This window comes from Photinus pyralis, unplaced genomic scaffold (genome assembly GCF_008802855.1).
Source record: "Photinus pyralis isolate 1611_PpyrPB1 unplaced genomic scaffold, Ppyr1.3 Ppyr1.4_LG7, whole genome shotgun sequence".
NCBI classification, from domain to species: domain Eukaryota; kingdom Metazoa; phylum Arthropoda; class Insecta; order Coleoptera; family Lampyridae; genus Photinus; species Photinus pyralis.
The window spans coordinates 33,099,345-33,112,004 of NW_022170738.1; the positions used below are offsets into that span (position 1 = coordinate 33,099,345).

General features: G+C 35.1%; 2 protein-coding genes across 7 annotated transcripts; both read left to right on the top strand.

Annotated features, from left to right (window-relative positions):
- The first annotated feature begins 543 nt into the window (after window positions 1-543).
- Window positions 544-3,409, top strand: LOC116175393. 6 transcript variants are annotated; one of them, XR_004146301.1, is made up of 3 exons: window positions 550-2,273; window positions 2,338-2,497; window positions 2,740-3,409. XR_004146301.1 is itself a non-coding variant. In XM_031493491.1 (2 exons), the coding sequence occupies exons 1-2, from the start codon at window positions 1,370-1,372 to the stop codon at window positions 2,752-2,754; spliced, it is 1,143 nt and encodes a 380-aa protein (XP_031349351.1). In that variant the 5' UTR covers window positions 544-1,369; the 3' UTR covers window positions 2,755-3,409. The 6 variants fall into 6 exon arrangements, 5 of the variants coding, with proteins under 5 accessions (XP_031349351.1, XP_031349352.1, XP_031349350.1 ...); XM_031493491.1 differs by having other exon boundaries at window positions 544-2,497; XM_031493492.1 differs by lacking the exon at window positions 2,740-3,409 and having other exon boundaries at window positions 545-1,406; window positions 1,455-2,700.
- A 2,974-nt stretch (window positions 3,410-6,383) lies between these two features.
- Window positions 6,384-8,624, top strand: LOC116176187 (BMP-binding endothelial regulator protein-like). Its single transcript, XM_031494666.1, has 7 exons — window positions 6,384-6,466; window positions 7,110-7,153; window positions 7,373-7,520; window positions 7,569-7,729; window positions 7,782-8,087; window positions 8,136-8,254; window positions 8,562-8,624. Exons 1-7 carry the CDS (start codon window positions 6,411-6,413, stop codon window positions 8,622-8,624), a joined length of 897 nt encoding a protein of 298 aa, XP_031350526.1. The 5' UTR covers window positions 6,384-6,410.
- Window positions 8,625-12,660: the final 4,036 nt, after the last annotated feature.

Consider the following 12,660-nt stretch of genomic DNA (forward strand, 5'->3'; position numbering starts at 1 on the left):
AGAATGCATGTGTTAGTAGAAAACAGCTCTACGAATAAAGAAAGAATGGATTCATTTTGAAAGATTGGTAGCTAAATTATAGTACGTCCGGTTAACATCTTCCGGAAGTCTATAATTATAATACAAATACATACGATTAGGATCACAAGTAAGCGTATTCTTTTAAAATTACTTTCTGAGACACTAATATAATTCGCTGATTCGATATTCCTCTAGATAGTTTTTTTTCCATACCTGTATAAGCAAATTGAATTTTGTTTAGTCTTAGTCTTAACCTCGATATAGAAGTGATGAATAATGAATTTAGCATTATAAATTAAGTTTGTCTGCAAGTAAGTGATGAATATTGAATTGTCAATCAAATTAAGAATGAACTTTATATAAATAAATCACACAATTAAATTTACTTTACAATACAAAATTCTATCCGAGGACATCAATGCATCGTCAGTATAATAAAGTACGTATACTATCACTTATTTATGACTGACTTTTGTTTCAAACAAATTACCTACCTTTCGATCTAATTAACCGGTAAAACTTGTACTCGACTTTGAAACATAAATATAGATCAATTAGTTTTTTGCTTTACTGCATAGCTTTACTGTAGAATTAGAGCTTAATGTACAAATCATTTTCTATTGAATAGTAAATTAGATTTTCCTCATTTTGTACAATTACTCCAAAAACATACTTTCCACACTACGTGTGCATGTTGTAAGTAGGTAGTTAGTTCTACGGTGCCCTTTCGACATGTAAGGTATTTAGAAATGGCAGCGTGGCGTTTTATTGTACTGCTATGTATGGTGACGCAGTACGCGAGTAATCAAGAAATCGCCAAATTACAACCGCAAAAGTTTGTCCCCCAGTGTATTGTTGAGGTGTTAGATAAGGTTTTTCCTAAAAACGTATCCTTTGCTTATATTTTTAATGACCATCCAGAATACTTTCCAAGTAATTTGAACGTTCCTCGCTTAATCATTAGTGAATCGATTACCGGATATTACGGTAAATATGACAATGATTACGTTATAGAAGCGAAAAGTCTAGATAAATTCGCAAGAACAATCCAAAAATTTATGGGAATTCCTATTTGGGAACATGGAAGGTCAAATCGTGGACGTTTTCTGCTAATCACGGCCGAGAAAAATTTAGCTCAAACGTTTCGTATTTTTTGGAGTTTGCATATAACAAAAGTAGTTGTAATTCAATACAAAACCGAATTTGACGGAAGAAATGCAACGGTTATTACAGGCAATCCATTTGACAAACAAAATCATTGCGGGAAAGTGCCAACGGCTTTTCGCTACCAACAGTACGATTCGAGGTTGTCCGTTATATTTGATGATTACGTCCGAAACTTTGAGGGATGTCCGGTAATTACTGGAGCAAGAAAATACGGAATTGTGAAACCATATACGCACTGGTAGATCTTATAATTGTGTCCATTTTAGAAGTGATGGAAAACTTTCTAAATGCAAGAGTAATACGCTCGGATGACATGACCATAGATACATTTCTCGAATTAGTTCAAGAGAACGACATGGTAATATATATGTTGAAGAAAGGGGTGCTTAACGTAGCTGACAATAGCGATGGATTTTGGACGGAAAGTTACGTCTGGATGGGACAAAAACCACACGTTATATCACCATCCGTTACATATTTTTTACCATTTAAGGGTGTCTTATGGATCATTGTAATTGTTACACTAATTGCAGTAACCTTGACTTGGTGGCTTATTCTCCGCAAGACCGAATCTTCTAGAACTGTTACTGCTGTCTATGTTGATGTTATAAGCCTAGTTTTGGGTGTGTCCATATCAAACGAACCCCGTAGAATTGCTTTGAGGATTTTGGTTATCTTCTACCTGGTATACGTAATCCACATTCAAACAGGTTATACATCAAATTTAATCAATATCTTGGTATTGCCTAAAAACGAGGACTCAATTAACAATATCGACCAGTTGGAAAAGAGCACCATGGAAATCTACGTCCAGAGAACTGTCTACTATCAGTATTTTGGTGATCATTTGGAAAGTTTTAAAGGAATCAGGAACAGGCTGATTGTATTGAAAGACAGTGGCTATACTCATTATTTAAGCAAGTTGAACCATACAAATTACTTCGCAATATCAAGAAGGTCACAAGTCCAAACGCCCAAACAATATCCATCCGTTACAGCAAGCTATTTAAAAGGAAAAGCGCCCAATTTTTTTGTGGATGACTCTCCAGGTCTAGATCATCAATACTGCTTTATCATGACCAAGGGTAATTACTTTCTTCCCAGCTTAAATCGAATCATATCTTATTTGTATGAATCTGGTTGTCATAGTTGGCTTACCCAGAAAGTTGATTATACCTACATCGTACACCCTGGGGCACCGGCATCTGACTCGCACTACGGTGTAGCTCCAGACCTCGACCACGATTTCGAAACAGGATTGACGCTTACTCAAGTTAGCGGTGCTTTTTTCATTCTAGCTCTTGGATATGTAAGTTCAATTGCAGCTTTTCTTATGGAGTAGGTACATTATTTATCGTGTCTCGTAATTGTGCTGTAAATAGTATACTTGCCTAGTTTAAATTTTACGAACTTTCTGACGTAGACGTGCTGCAATTCTTTAATCTAATAAAATATAGATGTGTAATGAATTTTCAAACAGTCTTGAAACACATTATACAGGGTGTCTAAATAAATAATAGGATAACATGGCTATCTTTGTTATTATTACAGATTCGGTTAAAATGACAAAAGTTGGGCCCAGTCTACGATCCCGCATAATACAGTGAGGAGTAAAAAATACCGTATGGAGGCAGTTTACCAAATTTTGCGAGCATCGTCAATATGACCTAAATGAATCAACACCGTTCACAAAACTGAATACTTTAAAGGATTGGGCCTGGAACATGAAAAAAGAAAATGGGGAAGATTATAAAGAAGATATACTGTAAAATGTATATGTGGAATTCTACAACAAAAATTGTTCAAGCATTGTATTACAAAAAGTGTAGCCAGTCTTGGACTCTAAGCTCACAGGCTGTGAGTTCGAATCCCACAACTTGCCAGTTTTTAGTGGTACAGAACATCTGACTACCATGCTTCGGAGGGCATGTAAAGCTGGCGGTCCCGGCGGTCATACCATGACTGTCGTTAAGTCGCACAGACGGCTGTTGAAGCGACCTGAAGACATCTGTACCTAGGGATTACAAAAAGTTAACATAAAAATAGATCCATTTCAAGCGTGTGAATTCAAAAATTCGCGAGGCGCACGTAATGCCAAGAGACGGGAACGGGAAATCATATCAAATTGTTTCATTTTGTGAATATGCCTCTCTGATATAAATAATTGGATTCAAGAAATAATCTTCATAAATATAACACGACCTTGATTAATAGCGACTATTTTGATTGCGGCTAAATTTCTCTTGTATTTATTAATTTGACTCGACATACTTTTGACGTTAATAATCAAAGATGAAAGCCCTCGAGCTTCGCTCTCGAGCTTATTTACGCCAAAATTAATATGTCTCGTTAAATTATTATAAAATACAATCGAAATTTAGATGCAATCAATATAGTCGACTATTTATCAAGGTATTGTTATAACGGGCGATCAAAAATGAGTTGCTGTCGAGTAGCCTTTGGAAGTTCAAGTTAAATACGATTTTCCATGTACCTAAACAAAAATTTCAAAGGCGACTCGACAGCAAATCATTTTTGATCGCTTAGTATTACCCTTGATAATTGGAAAAAAAGTGAAAATCGACATTTTTTAAAAGTTGAAATATTTTAGTAACAAAGAGAGCTATCGAAAAAAGTTTCAAATAAAAGTTGCAAGATTGGATGGGATAAATTCAATTTTTTTTAATGTCAGTTTTCGAGATATTGACAACTTCCTTATTTTAAATGGACGCCATATTAGTTTTTTAAGTCACTCGATAGAGCAGAAAATTACAAAACGAGTGATACTAAACACTTAGTATTTCATTTGGGAATCAACCTCGCATTTTTGCCTTGAAGTTTACAATGTATTTCTTATGGTAATAATTTTTGTAATTTTGTAATTTTTGTTTATATGGTAAATCGTACTTAAGTTGAATTTCCAAAGGCGACTCGACCGCCATTCATGTTTGATAGCCCATTATACAGGGTGGTGACTTGCGTAACGCATCATAGGGATTTCAATGTAAAATTCATAACATGCAAAGCTGCGGGAGTCCGACTCTGGCAACCCGCTCCGGACGATTAGTGCGCCGAAGCGACCGTTACTGGAACTACGACACGAGCATGTTTTAGAGAAGAGGATGGCGAGTTTGACTTTTTTCGTGTTAAAATGATTGTTCAGTTTTCTTGATATTATTGTAAATTTATTGTTCTTATTAAAAATATTCAAAATCGCAGTCGCCTAAAGTTTCAGAAGTGGGATTCGAACCCACGCCCACGAATTGGCTCCCCAAATTATTTTAGAGCAAAAATGTATTAAGGTTTTTTGTAGAAAAATTTTTTTTACATCAATCGACCGTATTAGTTTTCAAGTTTTTGCATAATAAAGACGGAAAATAATCTTTTTCTATAATCTGTGATGCCATGGAATTTTATAATACAAAAACTACGCCAATATCCGCCATGCCATGGAATGTCTGCTATAAAACAAATCACATTCTATCAAAAAGTATTATATTTAGAACAGCGAATTCGACATAAAGAAAAACAAAGTTACTAAAAACGGTTTCCTAATATAACAATTTACAATAAATGTTCGAATAAGTCACCATTAACTGCAAGACAGTAACCAAGTCGATCATAAAATCCATTTCGAACTGCTGCTAATTGATACCTAACTGGATATCTTTTTGTTTTAGAAAATTCCATGGCATCGCAGATTATTGAAAAAGATGCGGGTTTTATTTTTCCAATTTTCCGTCTTTATTATGAAAAAAATTGAATACTAATACCCGATGGGCGTAAAAAAAATTTTTCTACAAAAAACTTTAATACATTTTTGCTCCAAAATAATTTGGGGAGCCAATAATCGCATGTTATGAATTTTACATTGAAATCCCTATGATGCGTTACGCAAGTCACCACCCTGTATATTGAATTGCGTATTTAATCGACTTCAATCAAACCGATTTCCAATTTCAGATTTTGAAAGGAGATAACAGGACACACTTCTTTAAATGCAAGTGAGGTCTTCGACCCTTGCCATTACATTTGGTTATTGCGTTGGACGAAAGGTTGTCTAAAAGTGGGTACACCTTCTTGTCCCATGGAGGTATGGGATAAGAAATATTAAAATTAGCAAAATTAAGTTAATAGCAAAAGTATTTTGGCAATAAGCATCTATCGAGTCCAGAAAAATCACAGATTGCAAAATTTTGTAAAGCATTTCCAATATATTTCTGATAGGTCAAATCAAAGATTTTTGGAAATTTCTAACACACCTGCAAATTTCTATAATGATTAGAAGAATATATCATGGTTAAACTGTAAGCAGAATTTTAAACTGGAAACAAAGAAATTCTTTACTTAGCCGTTTATCGGTAACAAGAACTGAAACAAAACCACAAGCCTTTAAAGATATTAGTATTCCAAGAATTCAAGATAATTAAAAAAAATACAATTTCAAAAAATTCCAAAAAGGTATCCTGAAGGATTTTCAGGGACCTGTAAAAAATTGGCAAAGAATTCAAAAAAAAAAATTCCAAAGATATGTAAAGAAGATTCCAAGAAGCTTTCGAAAGTTACCACCAATTAATACATTTGCATGTGATTTTCGATATCAGTCACTGGCGATTGTAGTATGTTGAGGGCCAAGTATAGTATTATAGTAGAATTGATTTTTATTAATGAAAGCATAGAGCGTATTTAAAAAAGATAAAGACCATTAATGAAAAAGCTGAATTGAAATCCGCCCGAAATATTATGGTTTTCTTACAAGTTCATCAAAATTATTGTTTTAATATGTGGTCCAAGATTTCTTAGAAAAACCACCATTTTCCTAAAATACAAGTTTGGTATTTGAAGATCATGTTGAAGACAATGCGGCGTTTGCCAGAAATGTTTAGTAGGTAACATCCTGTACATACAAAATAATAATCTACGAGGTAACAATTAAATTGCTACACGCAAAAGCGCGAAATCCTGTTCGAGTAAAATAAAGCCACCGTAAAAATTATAGGAAGTGCCCTTTATTTTACTTAACAATGACTTTTCCTGCGTCCATTTATTGGATTCTTTGTCCAGTTTATCGATCGATGAATTAAATCAACATGTATGTGCTCAATGTGGTCGGATTTCGATTACCTACTTAATTAATAATTGCGAGCAAAGTCTTTTTAAATCGCAACAGAATTATTTCGAAAACAGTACTGCTTCGCAGTTTGTTGAGTGAAATACCCAAAATGGATCTGCGCTTGGCCATATCAAGTGCGGCCATTATTTTATGTTTCATTTGCAGGTAAGCCATTTTTCAATTTTAGGTTCTTCGAAAAACAGTGGGAAAGCAAATAGGGGAAAGTCAACTTCCCACTGCCTTCGACCTGGTTCAACTCCACTTTTCCAGAAATGATTGGGCAACTTTTATGTAAATGTTGTCCTAAATTTCCTATGGATCCCACGTTCCTGTTCGTAAGTGATGAAGTCCTTGGAATATTATTTTTAGTACTAGGGATCTCGAATATTTTTCAATATCCAGTTCATCCCGTCGACGTGCACCCTTCACATTCAAAGTCTAACTTTTTGGGCCGTTTGAGGAAGACAGTTTCAGTTGAAATTTTTCAGATATCAATTCCGCCATACAAAATTTGATAGTCTTAAGCATCCCTTTTTACAAAATAAGCCCCTATAAAGTACATTGTTGCACTGTTGAATCTTCTCTTTGATGTTTTCCCAATTTGTCTATCTTCAGCAGGAATGGATTCGATTTCATTCAACGTTCAAATGACTCGATTTCTATTTTAGCCCCTTTTTTTTTAAGAAAATAGACAAACCAAATGTCGACTGACAATTTTTTATCAACACTCAAAATAGATCTGTATGATTTAAGGGTAAAAGGGCCAAAACGAGTATGACTTAACTCTATCTCTTTTTTTTAATTTCAGCCCCCAAGAAGCAGACGGACATAATACTTTATCGCACGCCAAAAGTAAGTTCCTTTTTGTAACGAATTCATAAGTAGGTCACAAGAACGGAAGAAATGCGGTAAAAACCCTGCATTTTGTAATAACAATAGTCATTGAATTTCGCGATAAGAACCTTATTTGGACAGGAAACTGGAACAATTGGCATGTCCGGTTTCTTGTTGAGTGTATCAGGCTGCCCTACCCAAACAATAGATTGCCGATTTAAAGGTCTACTCTTCTAGGATCTCGGTCTGTTCGCGAAATAAACGAATTGGACTATGAGGACTACGAGACTGAGAGCGAGGAGAAGCCTGCGGTCGCTCCACATCCAGGCATGTGCTTCATGTGGAGTGACTCGCATGTGAAAACCTTCGACGGCGAAATCTTCAGGTGACCACGACATAGGTAACGCGCCCAAATGCTCACTTTGAGTTTCAGCTTCAAGTCACCATGCGCTTTTACGTTAATAAGCGACAACGTCGACAACACGTTCAGTATTAACGTAGAAGAGGCCGCGGAATGCGCCGAGGGACCAGACCACTGCTACAAAGTCATTAAGATATACCTGCAGAATAGGGAGTACATTTTGAGTCGTACATGTGCGTCTTCATCGTCACGCGCCCTTCTACCTGTTACACCAATATGTTCCAGATGACGGACTTCCCGTTCTTACCAACAATGGAAAGAGCCTTCCCATTCCAAGCCGACTACCTGGTCTCATCACCGACATATCAGCCCATTACATTATCGCCAGCATCGACGTTCTGGGTCTGCGATTGAGATGGGACACCCAATCATTTATCCAGGTGGACGTCGGCGAGCGGTTGTGGAACAAGACGTCGGGACTCTGCGGCTTGTACGACGGTGACGAGTACAATGACTTGATCGGTAGAAATGGACTGTTCTTCAAGAATATCGCGACGTTGGTTAAGAGCTGGCAGGCGGATCCCGTTGGAGGTAGGTAGTTTCCGTTATCGCTGAGCTTTCTTTGATTTTATTTTGTAGTCACCTGCGAGGACCAACCGGAACAAGAGGATTTGTGTACAAGGGCCACGTTAAAATCATCCGCCCAGAACTTTTGCACGCAGATACTGAATGACAAACGGTTCGAAGCTTGTAGAAAGGTAAGATTGAATTTACAATTGTCAATTCTATTGTTACTTTATATTTTGTTTATACTTATTTAAACTAACCACTCTTACGAAAGATCTTCTACCAAAAGTCACAATCAGATTATATAATAATACTAAAATAAATCGTTTATTGGGACTAACATGGAATAAGGTACAAGTCCTTCCAGTTTTCCCCAGGGCGTTAAGGTTCAGATTGGTCAAAAATATTAACCGTCTGCCCCATCTCTACGGAACGTGACCGTTTCGTATTTTTCTATGCACGGCTTGTACTGTCATATTACACTACCCCCTTCTTAAGACCGTCGCGAAAAATTCACACATAGCGACTGCTTTGGTAGATCGCCAGTTCATGAAGAAATAGTCAGTAGTCATACAAACTCGTCAGGTTTGCTGTCGATTCTTCGATTTTTCGGCTGTTTCTTTAATGTAATCCTCTAATTTTAATATTTATATCTGTTTTGGGGCCGGAGCTCGACTTACCAGAAACATTCGATTATAACGTTCGCTATATGGTTAAAACGCTTTCATTTTATTACAGTTTTATTATCGTTTTTAATGTTCATGTTTCAAATTTTGTTCAAGAAACTTTCCTGAAGTTTTTTAAAATGCAAGATCATTTTTACTTTTTTTGCAAAATCATTTAGAATTATATTCAAAAACTTTTTTGAAATAAATTTTCTTCTCTTCCTTTTTATTTGAATTTCTCGGGAATCCGCCTGTGAACCATTTAGCGATCTTGGAATTACTCAAAAATTCTTTTTGCAATTTATTGAAACATTTTTAATTTGATTTTCTTGGAATCTTTCGAAATCTTATAATTTTCTTTATTTTTTATTTTGCCGTGGTCGCTAGAGCCAAAAGAATAGCTGGATTTTTTTGGAAATTTTTTGGTTTTGTCGTAAAATCGAATTAAATTAATTTAAAATTGGATAAGCAGTATCTATAGGCTTAAGATTCATGTTCTCTCTTTATTGGCGTGTTCGAGATCCAATGAATCTATAACCTATCACGTATTGTCAGCATTTCTTTTCAATAGCACTTTCCAGTTAACGGTAGCTCAAGAAAGGCGGATGAAAAGACATATTTTGTCGTACAGAAACTTTTCTTTAGCAAGTACCTACCTCTAGAACCTGTCTCAAATTTTCTTAAGAATTCACTGAAATCTTTCTGGAATTTTCTAGGTACCTACTTGTAATAGTGTTATTACTCAAAATTTTTGGAAATTTCTTTACATCTCAATCGAATTTTTTGGATTCATCTTATAAATTTAGAATATAGAAAAAGAATTAGAGTTCTCTGAAAATTGTCCCTGTCCCTTTTTTTAATTTTTTTGAAATTGTAGTGAATTTCTATGGGTACTTTTATCAGGGCCATTTGAACTTATTCTTGGAATTTCTTAAATTCCTCCAATGTTTTGCTAAATTTTTTAATTTATGTATTGAAAATCTTATCAGAAACTCAAACAAAGACACCAAGGCCCTACAATAAAACTTTAACTAGGATTTCTTGGTGTTTTTGTTTTTATTACTTTAAAGGTAACAAACCTTCCTATGTTTCCAGTTGAAAATCTTAAGATTCAAAGGGCATTTTTAAAATGATTCTTCGACTGTGTTTATCTTTGAACTCTCCAGACCAAAATCTATTAGAATTGCTGATGACCGTTTTGGGTTCGAAACGCGTTCATTTCTTTTGGTGTTTTTATTACTGTTCTTGAAAGCACTGGAACTATTTGTGGCTGTTGTACTTGCAAAAATAAAACAAAAAGAACATAATTATAAATATACAGTGATTTTTTTTTAAACTGGCGATAGGATTTTCCATGCTAATTTTTTAACCCCCTGTTTACTTTTGCCGTCGGGAAAAATTCAGCCCAGTTTTGTCGGAGCTGACAAGTATTGAAATCATTCCAATTTAATATCCACAAGTAAGGAAAAACCTAGCAGAAAGATGTTTTCTAATTCCGTTTGCTTTAATTTTATATTGGTGGTAGATTAAAATCTGTCATTTGTAATTTTGATCCAAAATTTGTAAGGATTCAACAAACTTTCACAAGGAAAGGAAGTTATTTTGATTCCAAAATTTCGCCTTGTACAGAGTATTACTCCACAAAATGAAGTAAATAACTAGAAAACGTTAATATTGAATAAAATAATAGCGCTAGGCTTTGTAATTTTCACAAAAAATAAAAGATAACAGGAGGTTGAAAAATTAACATGTAAAATCCCATGGCCAGTTTTAAAAAAACCCACTGTATAATAAATAGATAGGTAATTACAGTCAGAGCTGGACAGTATTCGATTTTGTAAATACTTTTTAGTATTCAAATCCTTTAAAGTATTCAAATACTTTGTAATTAAATACTTTTTCACAAGTATTTAGTATTTCGTAAAGTATTCGAATACTTCGCATAGTATTTGAATACTTAACCTTCCTTTTTTTTACCAAAAATCGACTACACCAAAATTTCTCGGGAAAACACTTTTTCTTATTAATTTTGGTGCGTAGAATCCAAAACAATCGTACTTTTTCGATTAGACTTCTCAATCAAAAGTTATAACTAGAAACCAATTTTGAAAAAAAATTCAAAGGGCTGTAACTTTTGAACTAATAGCCCAATCTTGGAACTGTTTGAAATTATGGATTCTACAGGCCACATTCTACAAGAAAAATTTTTTTCCGGGTCGATCTGAGGCAATTTTTTCTTCGGGCCTCAAAAAAAGGCGGTGTATAACCTTCCTTTTTTTACCAAAAATCGACTGCACCAAAATTTCTCGGGAAAACACTTTTTCTTATTAATTTTGGTGCGTAGAATCCAAAACAATTCGTACTTTTTCGATCAGACTTCTCAATCAAAAGTTATAACTAGAAACCAATTTCGAAAAAAAATTCAAAGGGCTGTAACTTTTGAACTAGTAGCCCAATCTTGGAACTGTTTGAAATTATGGATTCTACAGGCCCATTCTATAAGAAAATTTTTTTTCCGGGTCGATCTGAGACAATTTTTTTTCGGGGCTCAAAAAAAGGCAGTGTATAACCTTCCTTTTTTACCAAAAATCGGCTGCACCAAAATTTCTCGGGAAATTTACCTTTTCTTATTAATTTTGGTGCGTAGAATCCAAAACAATTCGTACTTTTTCGATCAGACTTCTCAATCAAAAGTTATAGACTAGAAACCAATTTCGAAAGAAAATTTAAAGGGCTGTAACTTTTGAACTAGTAGCCCAATCTTGGAACTGTTTGAAATTATGGATTCTACAGGCCACATTCTATAAGAAATTTTTTTCCGGGTCGATCTGAGGCATTTTTTTTCGGGGCTACCTATTGGTATTTTTGTTTTATTTTTACATGTTACTGTTCTTGTTCAGGAAACCATTCTAGCGATTCTTTAAAGATTATTGGGGATCATATTCTACATCTTACTCTTGAACCCCTTTGCGAAGTCGTTTGAAATTAAATGTATCTTAAAAAACGTCTTGGGAATATAATTTTGATAATTCTTCGGATTTACCAGGTTATATTTCACGTTATTTTTTGCGATCTTATGGAATCTTAAGATAATTTAGGAAATTTCCAGGTTTTTATTTTATAAAATTTCCTGGGAGTAGTATAGTAAGGGCGATCCTGGCACACTTTGATCTTGATTTCAAGTTCAAAGTTGAACTACCGCGCACCCACCAAGCGAATGTCACTGTACGTCATCGTTGTTGTTGTCAAAACTAATGTCACTCAAGGTCATCGTGTGTTTGCTGTCAAAACTAACTAGGGTTCTTGCCTGAACTAAGGTCACCGAATGTCATCGTGGTTGTTGTCTAAACTATAACCCACTGAAGGTCACGTGATTCTTTCCTGAACTCAAACAATTTTATTGATTGCGATTTCGGGGACTGAGATATTAATTGTCGGGTCGAGCATGAGCCATCCTTGAGATCTGCGCCTAGGCATATTTTTTTATTGATTGGTTATCGATGGGCATGCTCCAAGGTCACTAAGATATTGATTATCGATTTGGAGGATGCACATAGTCAGTAAAAGCATTGTCACTAAAGGTCAAACGAAGAGGAAATTCTGGCAATCATAGCTAACTCTGCAATTCCCATATGCGCATTGATGGTCAAGATGGTATTGTTCTCTCTAAGAAAATAGATAATAAAATGACATGCATCCCTACCTTGTCCGTCGTCTCCTATCGCCCCGAATTTCCACGTGTCCCCCAAAAAAGAAAAAAAAGGGAGCCGTTCTTTTTTTTATTCAAGAAAAATTACAGTACCCTACATATAGCGTTCTCTGAAACTGATAGCTTTCCTATGGTACAAATCGGTACGGCCCATCTCGGGAAGACTGGCCTTGAAGGACAGAACAAATTTAAATTATGCAAACGATCACTCTAATTTTATTTT